Source organism: Cicer arietinum, chromosome 4 (genome assembly GCF_000331145.2).
Source record: "Cicer arietinum cultivar CDC Frontier isolate Library 1 chromosome 4, Cicar.CDCFrontier_v2.0, whole genome shotgun sequence".
Classification (NCBI taxonomy): Eukaryota; Viridiplantae; Streptophyta; class Magnoliopsida; order Fabales; family Fabaceae; genus Cicer; species Cicer arietinum.
The window spans coordinates 44566059-44582161 of record NC_021163.2 but is presented as its reverse complement, the minus strand read 5'-3'; the positions used below and the strand labels follow the sequence as shown (position 1 = coordinate 44582161).

The 16103-nt window shown below is 31.5% G+C and overlaps 1 protein-coding gene across 1 annotated transcript; it reads right to left on the bottom strand.

Annotated features, from left to right (window-relative positions):
- Positions 1-13085: 13085 nt before the first annotated feature.
- LOC101502427 (putative vesicle-associated membrane protein 726) lies at positions 13086-15644 on the bottom strand. The gene is made up of 5 exons (XM_004513967.4): positions 15352-15644; positions 14430-14571; positions 13672-13792; positions 13503-13565; positions 13086-13416 (listed from the first exon to the last, which is right to left on the bottom strand). Exons 1-5 carry the CDS (start codon positions 15539-15541, stop codon positions 13267-13269), a joined length of 666 nt encoding a protein of 221 aa, XP_004514024.1. The 5' UTR covers positions 15542-15644; the 3' UTR covers positions 13086-13266.
- Between the last annotated feature and the right edge of the window lie 459 nt (positions 15645-16103).

Here is a 16103-nt window from a genome sequence, read left to right as displayed (position 1 = left end):
ACTGTTCGAAATGCAAGAAGGAGAAACTATTGATGAAATGTACTCAAGATTCACTACAATAGTAAACGAAATGCGTTCTCTTGGCAAAGCTTACACAGTGCAAGAAAGAGTAAGAAAGATCATGAGGTGCCTTCCAATCTTTTGGAGACCAATGGTAACAGCTATAAGTCAAGCCAAGAACCTTGAATCACTGCCTCTGAAAGAATTAATTGGAACATTAAGAGCACATGAAGTACTGTTACAAGAAGATAAACCAGTCAAGAAAGGAAAGGCAATAGCACTAAAAGCTTCTCAAGACAAAATCACAGTACAATTAGAGGAAGAACCAGAAGAAAATGAACAACAAGATACTGATGAAATTGCGCTCCTCACTAGAAGAATACAATGAACGATGAGAAGAAGAGATCAAATCAAGAAGGGATTTCAAAACAAAATTCCTAAAACAGAGGTTGACAAGAGTCAAGTTACATGCTTTGGATGCAACAAATTAGGACATTACAAAGTAGAATGTCCCTCAAACAGAAATCCACCAAAACGATTTCCCTTCATAAAGAAATCAATGATGGCAACATGGGATGATTCAGACGAATCAGAAACTGAAGAAGAAGAAGAAGCCAAAATATGCTTAATGGCAAAACAGAGGAAGAAGAGGTAATGAATTCTGAACCTTGTCATTTATGTGAACAAATGGGAAAAGAATTTGATAACTTGTTAAATGACTCAAATCTTTTTATTCAAAAATGTAGTTCTTTAAAAAAAACAATTTTATAAAGAAAAAGAGGAAACAGAAGAAAGTCAGGCTAAAAATAATTTGTTAAAAAATATCATTCAAGAGTTGAAAGAAACAAAGATTTTTGAAAATCAAGAATGTCAAAAACGTTCTGCTCTACAAACGGAGAACGTTCGACTAAAAAATGAAAACGAACTTCTCAAAACAGATTTACTAAACTTCATTAAAACCACTGAAACCTTTCATAACATCATGGGATCTCAAATAGGAATTTTTGATAAAGCTGGCATTGGTTTCAATCAAACCCAAAAAACTAAGCTATATGAAAATTTCTTTGTCCCAGAAAGAAAGGAAGAAAAATGCAAGACTAGATGCTCATATTGTAAGAAACTTGGACATCTGGAATTTGCTTGCTATTTTCGAAAAAGAGATGAAAAGATTGAAAGAAAAAAGGTATTTAAAAAGGGGAATCATTCTGTCAAAACAGTGCTTAAAAACAGCAAAAAGGAGAACAATCTCCAGAATGGCTCCCAAACGGAGAAAGTTCCAAATCACAAGTTGTACGCTCTGGAAACTCCTTTAAACCAAAGCTTAAATCTTCTGAAACCTACATTGTTAAATCTATTTCAAAACCAACAACTAAAAACACAGCTAGTTTTAAAAATACAGGAATGATATACCATTTCAAAGAAAATGTTAAAACTAACTCTCAAGGACCCAAAACAAAGTGGGTACCTAAGGCTGAAATAATATCACATGCAGGTTGGTTTTCCAAATACAAAGAGAAAGCCTTGGTTCTTGGACAGTGGCTGTTCAAGGCACATGACAGGAGATAAAAATAGTTTCATAACCTTCATCAAGAAGGATGGTGGTTCGGTCACTTTTGGCAATGATGATCAAGCTCAAATTAAAGGTAATGGAACCATTGGTAAGACAAACTCTGCTCAAATAAACGATGTTCAATATGTGGAAGGTTTAAAACACAATTTATTAAGCATAAGTCAGCTATGTGACAATGGATGTGAAGTCGTCTTTAAACCAAAGGTATGTGAAATCAAGAAAGCTAAAACTGGAGAAATTCTGTTTTCTGGAAAACGAAAGAAAAATTTATATATTTTATATCTTGAAGAACTACCTGATGAATCATGCTATATATCAATCAATACAGATAAATGGATTTGGCATAAAAGGGCTGGGCATATCAGTATGAAAACCATTTCAAAAATTTCCAAACTTGAACTTGTTAGAGGCTTACCAAAACTTAATTAGATAAAATACGATAATGGATGCGAAGTCGTTTTCAAGCCAAAGGCATGTGAAATCAAGAAAGCTAAAACTGGAGAAATTCTGTTTTCTGGAAAACGAAAGAAAAATTTATATGTTTTATATCTTGAAGAATTACCTGATGAATCATGCTTTATATCAATCAATAAAGATAAATGGATTTGGCATAAAAGGGCTGGGCATATCAGTATGAAAACCATTTCAAAAATTTCCAAACTTGAACTTGTTAGAGGCTTACCAAAACTTAATTTTGAGAAAGATAAAATATGTGAAGCTTGTGCCAAAGGTAAACAAGTCAAAAGTAGCTTTCACGCAAAAGATTTTGTAACAACAAATAGAACTCTTGAACTACTTCACATATATTTATTTGGGCCTGTCAAAACAACAAGTCTAATAGGAATGAAATATGATTTTGTTATTGTTGATGATTTCTCAAGATTTACATGGGTTCTATTTTTAAAACAAAAGGATGATGCTTTTGAAGCATTCAAAACATTTTGTAAAAAAGTTCAAAATGAAAAAGAATCCAGCATTATTTCTGTAAGGAGTGATCATGGGGGAGAATTCATCAATGCTTCATTCAAAAACTTTTTTGATGAACTTGGTATATCTCACAATTTTTCATGTGCAAGAACTCCACAACAAAATGGAGTTGTTGAAAGAAAAAATAGAACACTACAAGAAATGGCAAGAACTATTTTAGAAGAATCAAATGTTGAAAGATACTTTTGGGCTGAAGCCATAAACACATCTTGCTATATTTTAAATCGTGTGTCTATCAGAAAAATCATCAACAAAAACTCCATACGAAATCTGGAAAAACAAAAAGCCAAACATCTCTTACTTTCACATTTTTTGGTGTTATTGTTACATTTTAAACAACAAAGATCTTATTGGAAGATTTGATGCAAAATCTGACAAAGCAATCTTTCTTGGATACTCAATCAAATCTAAAGGTTAGGGCTGGACAAGGCTGCGCGACCCGCTTGCCACTACCCGACCCGCTTCGGGTGAAAAGGAAATGGGCGGGTTGGATCGGCCCAATCGAATTTGCAGGTAACAAATTAGGGTTTAAGTGGGTTGATGCGGGCGGGTCCGGGTCCAAGATTTCAAACCGTTGGTGACCGACCCGCCCGTATAAAAATATATATTATTATTAATATTAATAATTAATCATTTATTTATTGGGCTGGGACACTTACCACTCAAGCCCAACCCCAATTTCATTGTCATTTTTCTAAACCCTAGCCAACATTTCACTTTCTACGGCCACCCACTTTCACAGGCTCCTCTCATCAGTTTCTCTCTCACTTCCACTTCAACCGTTCACACTTCCGTTTCTCTCCCACACTCAGTCTCACTATCATCTTCAACGATTCACTTGTGGCTTTCTCTATCACTCAACCCTAAAAGGAGCAAGTATCTTGAGTCTTCAATGATTCAGGTTTTTTATCACTTATCTTTTTTTTAAACTATATGATTTCACAATTTAATCTATATGAGTCTTGTTTAAGTTGTTGTGTTAATAAATTTGAACTTTTTTTTTTTGCATGTCATTTTTTTGGTAGGATTTGACTAACAATGTTTTTGCTTTTATTTTATATGCTTATTTGATTTAGATTGTTGTCAAAATACTCAAAGTATATGCATTTTCCAGATTTTAGAGGTGATACACCATCATAATACATTTATTGTATTTTTTATTCACTGATTTTAATTTATATGACTAACTTTTTTTTTGTATTTCATTATGTTGGTTTAATATTTTTCATGGATTTGTCTCTGATTTTTCCATATATTTGTGTGTTTTTCACATATTTGAGATGTAGAATTAAATCTTAATATATTAATTGTTGTTATTTTTTAGATTTACCAATTTTAATTGGAATGACTAACTTCTTTTTTTTTTCATTTTCTTTCCTTATTGGTTTTATATTATATATTTTTGTGTGCTTTTTATATGTTAATGAGTGTGTTTATTTTGCAGATTTACTGCCTTATAAGTCTTGTTAAAAGAAAACAAAGGTACTCCATTTTATTTTTCTATTTTAAGCCTTGTATTACATTTTTTTCCAATGAATTTAATATTTGCAATTGTAAAGATAATTAATAATTATGAATATGATTTCTAACTACTGCTTTGATGTTTTGCTTGCATTGGACTGATGTTGTTTTATAGTCTTTCATGTTTGTTGCATAGTTATTTTGTACTCTAATTAGTATTACTAATTAATTTTTGTTAAATTTTTTAGATTGGCCAGCAAAGATGACAAGGGTGGACATTGATATTATTTGTACTGATTTTTTTATAAGGACATTGGATATTTAGTTTAAGATCTTTAGATTTTATAAACATGAATGTATAATGTATATTAAGTTTACATTTTAATGTTTAGAATTATAAATATGTTTGCATTTCAATTATAAATTGGTGGAGTATATATCAATGCTGAGATTTATAAACATGTTTAAAAATTAGTTAGGTATATATCAATGATGCTTTAATGTTATTTTTATCAATAATATCTAAAAATTAGAGCTCTAGAATGTTCATTATAAAAAAAAAATTGGGAAAAAATTGTTCAATTTATAACAAAAAATTAGAATAGTTAAATAAATAGAATTTTGAAAAGATAAAAAAAATAAAAACAGATGAAATGACTTTTGAATTAAAAAGTGACCATAAAATAAATGGACAAAAAAATAAAACGGCCAATTGGGCCGAAAAACCAATAAAATGGCCAAAAAAATGTTATTGGGCCGAAAAAGTTAAACCCGCATGAAACCACATGCCTAACCCGTCACCCGATTATCCGTTACTCATCTAACCCGAATTCATTATTGGGCGGAAATGGGCATGTAGAATCCACCCGCGGATTGGGTCGGTTGGGGTTTTTGGGTCCGAACCCGCCCTACCCGACCCGTTGTCCACCTGTACTAAAGGTTATAGAGTGTTCAATTTAAGAACTAACATTGTTGAAATAAGTATGCATATATTATTTTATGAGTTTGATGACTTAGAGATAAGTAAAAAGGATGAGGAAGAAGAAACTCCAATTGAAACACAACAGCAAAACAGTTTGCAGAAAACAGAGATTGATAAACAATCTCCGTTTCATTCTCCACCAAAAAGCTGGAAAACAATTGAAGATCATCCTCAAACCCAGATCATTGGAGACACAACTGATGGAATCATAACCAGAAAATCATTCAAGAATGATGAAAACAACATGGCAATGATATCTCAGATGGAACCAAAATCGATCAAATATGCAATTATTGATCAATCTTGGGTAAATGCCATGAAGGAAGAACTACTGCAGTTTGAGAAAAATGAAGTTTGGACTCTAGTACCAGATCCATTAGATCAAACAGTCATTGGCACTCGATGGGTATTCAGACACAAACTTGATGAAGAAGGTAAGGTATTAGAAACAAAGCAAGATTAGTAGCTCAAGGCTACAATCAACAAGAAGGTATAGACTATGATGAAACCTTTGCTCTAGTTGCAAGGTTAGAAGTTATTCGAATACTTCTTGCATATGCATCTCATAAACTTATCAAACTGTTTCAAATGGATGTTAAAAGTTCCTTCTTGAATGGATTTTTAAATGAACAGGTGTATGTAAAACAGCCCCCATGTTTTGAAAGTCAATCAAAACCAAATCATGTTTTCAAACTTACCAAAGCACTATATGGCTTAAAACAAGCACCAAGGGCTTCGTATGAATGGCTAAGTTCATTCCTAATTAAAAATGATTTTCAAAGAGGAAAAATCGATACTACTTTATTTAAGAAAACAGAGGGAAATGATTTACTCATTGTTTAAGTATATGTTGATGACATCATTTTTGGATCAACAAATGAAAAATTGTGTGAAAATTTCTCAATACTTATGCAAAGTGAATTTGAAATGAGCATGATGGGTGAATTAAGATACTTTCTTGGTTTACAAATTAAACAATATGAAAAAGACATTTTTATTTGTCAAGAAAAGTACATCAAAGATATGTTGATTAAATATAAAATGAATGAGTCAAAAATTATGACAACTCCTATGCATTCATCTACTTCTTTAGAAAAGGATGAAAATGGAAAATCTGTTCCTGAGAAAGAATATCGAGGAATGATTGGTTCTTTATTATATCTAACTGCTAGTAGACCAGATATAGTGTTTGCAGTAGGATTATGTGCTTGATTTCAATCAGGTCCAAAAGAATCCCATTTAACAGCAGTAAAACGCATATTTAGATATCTTGTTGGAACCACTAATCTTGGTCTTTGGTATAGAAAAGGTTCACATTTTGATATTATAGCATATTGTGATGCTGATTACGCCGGAGATAAATTTGAAAGAAAAAGCACGAGTGGAGCATGTTAGTTCTTAGGCGAAGCATTAATCAGTTGGTCTTGCAGAAAACAGAACACCATAGCATTGTCCACAACGGAGCCCAATATGTTTCAACAGCAAACTACTGTTCACAGGTTTTGTGGATTAAAAATCAACTTCAAGATTACTCTGTAAGCTATTCCAGTATTCCAATTTACTGTAATAATACAAGTGCTATAAATTTGTCTAAGAATCTCATTCAGCATTCTAGATCAAAACATATTGAAATAAAACATCATTTCATTCGTGATCATGTCAATAAGAAAGATATTGAATTAATCTTTGTTGATACTCAAAATCAACTTGGTGACATTTTTACAAAGCCTCTTGTCGAGGATAGTTTCAATTTGATCAAAGAAAAACTGAAAATTATAAGAAATCCAGAGAATTCTGGATAAATTCTGCTTCTGCAGAAAACGGAGAACGTTTATCAGTCTCTTTTCGCGACTCATCATTCTCCGTTCTGAAAAAACCAACAGTTTTCTTTTCCCTCTCAAAATCAAAAAGGCAAATCTTGGCATTTAATACACATGCCTTTTTGTCTGAAGGCAGAGTGCTGACACATACACTCTTCAATCCCCCAAAATGCTTTTCCTCTTTCACTAGGTACAAACAGTTTCTATTGGGCAGCAAATTTATCATTATTCTCCTTTTTTTTCTTTTCATCTCCTCAAGTCAGAAAATCTGTTTTGTCTCTCTCATCTCCTCACCTTCTTTTCCCCAAAAGCTGCATTACCCCTCTCTCTCTAAATATCACTCCTACTGTTCATCTTCTTCACTCTCAACCTTTCACCCACAGAACAACTATGGCTCGAACCAAACAATTAACACGCAAAAATGCCTCTCCCTGCACACCATACTCTTCCTCTTCTTCATACGAATCCATGGAACGCTCACCCTCTCCACCACCTCGACCAACACCACCACACACCTCTTCTGCCTCTCCTCCTTCTATCACCAGTCAAGAAATCCTCAATCTCATTCATATGTCTACTTTTCTTCCACCATTGTATACTCGCCCCACACCAAACATTGCTCAAGTGCCTCCACATTTACGCACTCAAACTACTCCTCCACGACGCTAACTACTCCTCCACGACGCTCCGCGAGAGTTCAATCTGGAATTGGAACTTCAAAACCATTGAACCCTAAACCCCATTACTTCATCATCTCAGATTCTGAGAGTGATGATTCCTCTGATTCATGCCCCCCATCAGCAAAACCACCAACACAACCAGAGCCATCAATAAACACACCAATAAAAACTACGCCATTAGCAACAACACCACCACAACATCCATCATCAACTTCAGCACAAGCACCAACAACCACTAAACCTACCACACCTTCAAAATCTATTTTCTCCTATGAACCTTCACAATCAACTCCCCCACACGAGATTGATCGATGAAATTGTCTCCCCTCTTACTAAACAAAATGAACCCTCCTCTCAATCCAAACCACAAACAAAACCCATGAAAACAAAATCTGCCATGACAATTGCGCAGTTCCTTGCTTGAAAGAAACTTCCAAACCCTCAAAAAGAGAAAAACCAGCTTTTCCATTTTCGGCATCAGTCAGTTTTTAAACTTTCTAGCAACTGTTGGACCCTCTAACACATCTATTGGTCCCTTACCCTCTGTCTCATCCTCCTTTGCTTCTTTTCCATCCATCTCTACAACGCCTTCTCCATCCAACATTGTTGTTGCTACCACTTCTCAACCCTCTACTCACCTTCACTCTTCTCCTCTCTTAACTGAACCCTCCAACTCTGACATCATGACTGCTCTTCAGATCATAATAGCACGACAAGTTCAGCACGATCAAGAAACTTCTCTATTGAGAACTTGGCCGACAGACCACCTTGCTCCCAAGATGGGAATTCCACCTCCACCTCCTCATTCGATTTCTTCTCCTTCTCAAGTTCCTCATCTGGGAAAATCCTCCTCTTCAGAAGGACCTTCTCCCTCCTTAGCTTCTTAGTTGTTTTACTGCTATCTTTTTGAATGACAAAGGGGGATAATTAAGTTAGCTTTTAATCTGAATTAGAAAAGCCTGATTATGTAATTATGCTCATAGTGATGTATCTTTGTTCTCAATTAAATGAAAAACTAGTTTATTGCATACATTGTTTTAAATTTTGTTTATTTAAAAATGCACAAATTGAGGGGGAGCTGTTAAAGCTCTTTTACATACTTAATATTAGAATCAGAATTAAAATCTAAATTAACATGTTTGTCATCATCAAAAAGGGGGAGATTGTTGAGACAAACTCTATATTTAAAGTTTTGATGAAAATAAACAAAGGTTAATTAAGAAAGTTAATTATGATTCTAAAATGTTATGTTATTTTAACATGTGTTTTTAAGTGGATTTAATTAAGAACAGAATCAAGCAAAGCAGAAAAGACAGCAACAAGATCATTCTGCATCAAAACAGAGAATGTTCTCCAGCTTCAAAAAATGTTCATCACAGCATATTGATCAAACTTTTTCTACCTCTTTAACAAAGAGTCTGTCCTGGAAATTTATTCCTGTCTAATCAGTACATGACAAGGAACAAGTAGGATTCATTCAAGCTCAAGAAGGTTATCAGATCTCTAAAATAAAAGAACTCAAAGACAGACAAAAGTCAAGACAGTTTGTAACTCCAAAAAACAAACTATCAAGAAAGTTTGATCAACCTTGACATATGACAAGACAATTACAAAGGACGTCCAGAATGATTAAAACGAGAACTCCAGACTGATTATTGAAGCTCAAGGAAGTTCAAACTGAAAGGCCCAGAACGTTAATCATTCTCCATTTTCTGCACAACTCCAGCAGCAGTGCGTCTCTTCTGAAATGGCTTATAATTCTTCTCTAAACTTCTCTAGCTGCACTCAAGACTCAAGATTGAGAGTGTACCATCCAAGATCAAGGAAGAAACGTCAAAGGCCTTTTCTAAAAAGGACAGAACTGCTTTAAATGCTAAATCAGAAAAGTCAAAAAGTAGTTTTCAAAGAAGGATTATTTTTATTCTGAAATATTGGTTCAGTCAAAATGCAGAGCACCTCCAACAGCTCTTTTGTACCTTCATTCAGTGCTTCTACAGCCTATAAATAGAAGGCCAACATCCAAAATCAATGCAAGAAATTCAAGTGCTGAAAAATCCATAAATCGATCACATACATACTTGAAATTCTGCTCTTTTGCAAAACAGAGGCTATCATACATTCTGTTATTTCGCAAAAACAGTTGCTGATTCATATTCATATAGTAGATTGCGTAATTATCAGTAAATCCTTTGTAAAGAATCAATTCTCAAACAAGAGTTGAGAAATCTCAGATTCTGTCAAAACAATCAAATTGTAAAAACTCAAACTATAAGAGTTTCTTCATAGTTTGTTTAAGATTACATCCTATCAATGTTAGATAGGTGCTGTTATTGCTTTCTGGGTGGAAAGTAATAGAGATTGAAATAGATCAAGGTTGATCTAGACTAGGTGTTATAAGATCAAGAAGGTTCTTTGTTTTTAAACACTTAGTGAGAAAAAACTCACAGTGTGAGGACTGGACGTAACCCACGTTGGGTGAACCAGGATAAAATCTTTGTGTGGTATTCTCTATCTTATCTCTTTATTTATCATACTGAATTGATTAACCAAGATAAAACATAAATTGATTTTCTGTTTGAAGCTAATCAAGGAACGTTCTCTGTTTTATAACAAAAACCAAGAACGTTCTCCGTTTTCTGGTTTCATAACCAAAATCAATCTTGAGTTATTTTCTTAAGTTTTAACAGGAATTTTTAAAAGGTGCATTTACAATTCAAACCCCTGTTTCTTGTAAATCGACATTGTTACTTCTTGTAAAACTTCGACATTGTAAAATCGTGAAGAATCTTAAACTGGTCCCAAAACAAATAGAAACAAATTAAAACCCCATAAAAAAAAAAAAAAACTAACAGAATCAAATAGAAGAAGAAAGGTATTTTTTTTCATCTTTCATTTAAGTTGTAACCTTTATTTCTCTCTGCTTGTTTCCCTGTGTTTTCCTTTCCTTTCGCATGTGTTTTCCTTTCATTTGCGATTTTTTGTTTTTTGCGTTATTCTTCCTTCCGCAAGCTCCTTGCGCCTCTTTTGGTTGAACGGAAATAGAATTACTGAAACCTTCCATATTTACACGTTTTATATAAAAAAAATTTACTTTTCCTTTTTATTTTATTTTTTCATTATATATTTAAAAATCTGTTTCCCGGTAACTTTCATTACATATTTAAAAATTTGTTTTTTTTAACACCTTAGATTTTATGTAGTTTTTTTAAACATTTTATTTATTTACAAAAAAGAGAAGATCATTTTTTACACATTAATTTTAATTAGTTTCTAATAAGTATTCTAACAAAAAAAAAAGGAAATATTTTATTAAATGTATTGTCTTTTAATCTATTAGTTGTTATGACATAAGTTGTACAATTTGATGGTTTTAAAACTAATTCTTAATAAATAAAATCATTTTATTTAAATTGATTATTTAGATGTGATATTTTCTTTGAGTTATTAAGACACAAGTTGTACTACTTGGTGGTCTTGAAACTCTATTTAAAAAAAAAAATTAATAAAATATTCTTAAGAAGGTTAAATTAGATGTAACATCTTTTTACTCCTTGAGTTTTGATACACGAGTTGTACAACTCGATCGCCTTAAAACTCATATTTTAAAATAATTATCCAAATCAAGCGAGTTTTTTTTTTTTTTTATGTTTGTCAAAATTAACTTTTTTTTAAAATACAAAATACAATTTATTTAAAAGCAATCAACACATCCACACTTTCTACCAAGAACTACGTAGCTTTGATTTCTCCATAGCACCGGGAGATACGTCGGAGCAATAACATATTCTTGTCAAACACACTAATAAAAACTTTCTTTTTTTTTCCACCCTTTTAAACACACTTTTATCTCAAAAATCACATTTATAAAAAAAAAAATTATATTCATATTTAATAATAAAGAAAAATAAATATATATTTAAGTTGATATAATTTTGCACAATTAATTATAGATAACCGTATTTTAACGGATGTCGTAGGGTGCTAATACCTTCCCTACGCATAACCGACTCCCGAACTCAATCTAGTTTCAAAGACCATTTTTCTATTTTTTTCTATTTTTAAGGGTTTTCCAATATTTTCCCTATTTTAAAATAAATTTTGGTGGCGACTCCATTGAATTCGATGAAAACTCGAAATTTTAGGTTGCGACACTAACATATAGTTTACCTTTGTTTTTTTTTCTATTGATTTCTGCTCTATCTTTTGTACTATTCACTCTTTCATGCAAATGTTATATTTCAATTATTATATCTTGTTATGTGCGATTTACTTTTCTTGTTCAATTTCTTTTCTGATGACAAAACGGGGAATATATGTTATATAGTTTGATACTCCTTATCTGTATATTGTACTCCATTCTTTTTTTAAAAAATATGCTCATATTAAGGGGGAGTTTTATTGCTTTACTTTGAACAGGTTTGCATATATCATATTATTAAAAACAAAAATGATTCACAAAAATAGATGTTTTTCATCATCAAACAGGGATAAATTGTAAGAATTAAGTTGGATTGAATAACAATGACTCTTAATTATTTTGATGATAACAAAAATTAAATTATGGAAACAATTTATAGCACAAATGAATTTAATTAAGTGCGCAGTTTTTGTGTAAAGAACATTAAAGACCTTACGTTGTATCATTTGATGATTGGAGAAGATAAACAAGGAAAACAAGACAATGCTCTGGAAGATTTGTTAAAGTTGTGATAGACTTTGTTAGACGCGTTCTCAACGTGTCTTTAATGAATCTGTTCATATAAGTTTGTCCTGATACTTTTGTGTCTAATTAATCTGGCAAACAATTGATCCTCTTGTGAAAGTGTCAAGTCAGCACTCTACAAAGTCAACACTCTGATAATAAGTCAACTTTGAAGAAATCAACATCCCAACATCCTCTACTAGCTAACTTGGACTTTTCATCTGTCTATAGAAGTGCATGACATCCTCTGAATATGTCATCACCTGATCTTCCTACAATTTCTATCAAACTACGTTGAATCAATTATGAAGACGAATTTGGACAAGTTTATCATGTTGATTCAAGATCTCTGAAGATTTGAAATAAGTCATTATGTTACATGTTGATTTCATGCAATCACAACAATGGTCAGAAATCCTAATGGCTTTGAACTTTTTCTATAAAAGGACTTGTCATTCTCACTTCCAAAAGAGACATACGAGAAACCAATTATCGTCATATACAACAACCTGCGGAAAGCTTTGTATTATTTTTTGTGCTGAAAAACCTCAAATACATTTTGAGAGCATACCTTGTAAACATTTTCTTGTGAGAGTTGTTCAGAAAAAATCTTAAACACTTTTGTAATTTAGCCCAAAAGTGATTGTTATCCTCAATAGTTTGATTGTATTAAGTTAGAAGATTAATAAAACTAAAACACAGTTATGATTTGAAATTAAGATTTGGGAATTGGCACTCTGCTGTAAAATTGGTGGAAGCACATGGTAGGGGTCATGTAATTTGGCATACTGCTCAGCATTGTACCTTCTTTTGATAATTTTGGCATCACTTGCCTATCAGCTTATGTTCCTAATAAATTAAGTTTCTTCAAAAACAAAAAGCCTTAAAGATAATATTGATACGTATATATACATGTTAATTTGAACAAATATTAGAAAAATATATACTAGTTAACAAGCCTATACAATTGAATTATATAATCAACTAAAGAATGTTAATTAGATTAAGAACAGGCACAAAAGTTACAAATGAAATCTTGTAAAATAGATCGAAGAAAAAAAAAACTAATTTAAGCAGCTGAAGCCACGACATAGTGACATAAATATCATCAAAATTATCGCTAAGATGATACCAAAAGCAATCAATTTGATCTTCATATTTTCAATCCACATCTTTCTTTTCATCTTTGTTCCCTGTGTTCTAAAATCTTGTGCCTACAACAGAGGATACAAATATGTTAAGTGTACACATCAAACATTATTGAAATGAAATTAAAATGAAATATTTCATGTATACTAACTTGTGATCGAAGGTTGTCAGTTTTATCCACTAACATCTCAATCTTTTCTCCACGGTCAAGAACCTATAATAAATTAAATGAAATTTTTTTAGTTAATGGTGATTAATGACAATAACTATTTCAAATTAGAACTTTAATTAATTAAGTAATGGGTTTTTAAAGGTCTTGCCTTCTCAATGTTTTCCATCATAACACCCTTGACTTCAGAAACTTGAGCCTTCACTTTGGCAAGCTTGTTAATCTCTTCGGGATGATCAACACAATATTGCATTTGCTGCTTTAATTTAGACCTGTAGATTTTCAAGCATAATACAATATTTGTTAATTAACATTGTTTTTCATAGCAGTTTTTTTTATCAATCAAGGCCTTGTAAAAGTTTTGATGTTTTTATTTAACCATTTTTAAGTATATAATTCTAATTGGTTCTACAATTTTGATTTTTGAATGTGAGAGTCGTTGTCATTCTAGTCTCTAAATGTATTAATTGTAAATACAACTCCAAGTATCTTTTTTGTTTGTAATTTTTTAGACTAAAATGATCAATAAAAAATACATTTGATGACTAAAATGACTAATGAAATACATAATCGATGACTAAATAAATTAATTAAATAAACACTTGAGGATGTATTTGCAATTTTGATACATTCGAGTATCATAACGACTGTTTAGGTATCCTAATTTGTTATGACTTTCACTTATAAATACATTTTCAGACACTTAACATGGTCCTCTAACACTCATAATCACACATTTAGAGCATAACTCAAGTGAGAAGACAAAATCGTCAATGACTTGACAATAACTAATCTGACTAAATGAAACAAGTTAAAAATAAAAAATAAAAACACCTTTTAGTAATGCTTACAAACTTTTCCGAAATCAAAAAAACATATGAACAAAATTTAATTAGAAAAATGAGGTACCCAAATTCTTTGTTTAGGCTATGAGTTGTAGCAGTTGCAGCTTTGCCGCCACCATATTTTTTGCTGAATTCTTCCTTGACACGCTCAAGATAAGCAATAGGAATCTGTCTACCAGCAGATTCAACTGCGACCACACAATACGCTACAAAATCCATAACAAAATCCATAAATGCTCTCAAATTGATTTATAAATAACTTGATTAAATTTTCAATCTCTTTAATTATCACTTAAATATAGATCGGTAATCTCATTCCACCAACACTATAGCAAAATGTTGCTATGTGGTATGCACAAAATTGTTGCACGGCAGCACCGTGAAAAAGATGTGAGCATGGTGTTAAATTGTAATATGCAACCACAATTGCGAATATAAGACACATTTTTCTATAATTCACTCCAACTAAAGGTTTGCAACATTAAAACAATGGATGTGAGTAAAAAACCAATGCATTACATATGAAGCATATCTTGGATGTTAAGATGATTTGCGCGCACACAAAAAATCATCATTAAATACTTTCATATGCATATATTATTATTTTTTTGGTGCAATCACATTTGTATATTATTATATAGGATGTTTTCTTCGTTCAGATCTCATATGGGTTTTTTATAAATAGTAAAATTTATAATAAATAATAAAAATAAAGAAAACAAGAAAAATATTTTTTTTATAGTAAAAATTTTCAGCAACCATGTATGAGAAAAATAGTCAGCTAAATTAGAGATGAATGGATATTTCACGCTTATAATTCATGTTATAGTTATCAAACATGAAATCATTGAAATTGTAAAAACAAAGGGATAAACAAAAAGATACCAAGATCTACATTAAAAAAAAAAAAAAAAATACACTCCATAGAATCTAATCAACCATCATAAAGCTATAAATTATCATAAAATATTTGAAGCATAACGTACTGAATCCATTATCAACAAGGTAATTGAAAGTGTGACCATCACAATTGTAGGTGAATCTGTTATTAGAAGAAGGAAGCTTTTGTAAACATTGAGAGGCAATGGTGGAAAAATTTCCAGAAAATTCTGTATACTCAGCAAGAATAATTGTGCCACGAGATACAAAGCTATAGATCAAAGTTTGTTGCCCCATCTCCAAAAACCATAAACTAAATTACGAAAATTCAAAATGTGCAAAGAATGAAGAAAAGGGGTCGAAAGAGCAAGAGACAAAAATGATTGATTTGGATTGAAGGAGTTTCTCTTGTCTCGAGTAACATGCGGGAATACCGTTACACAGACTTTGTCTTAATTTAGTATGTTTTAATAATAATAAATAGGAAATTAATTTTAATAGCCAAAAAGAATTATATTTTTTTACTCAATTTTTTTTTAAGCACATTTTGTTACATCTCCTAAATTTTGGAGTTTTGTTATTCAAAAAATGATCTCGTAAATTTTCTTAAGCAAAAATAACGTCTTATAGCTTTAATAAAAAAAATGTCTTATAGCGTGTTATTAATATTAATATTAGTATTATTATTATTATTATTATTATTATTATTATTATTATTATTATTATTATTATTATTATGTTGAGAGGAAAAAAAATCACGCTCGAATTAAATATCATCATTTCTGGTTTTATACTTATATTTTTACATAAATCGAATAGGATAAATTTGTTTATATAAAAATATAAAAAAAAATTGCAA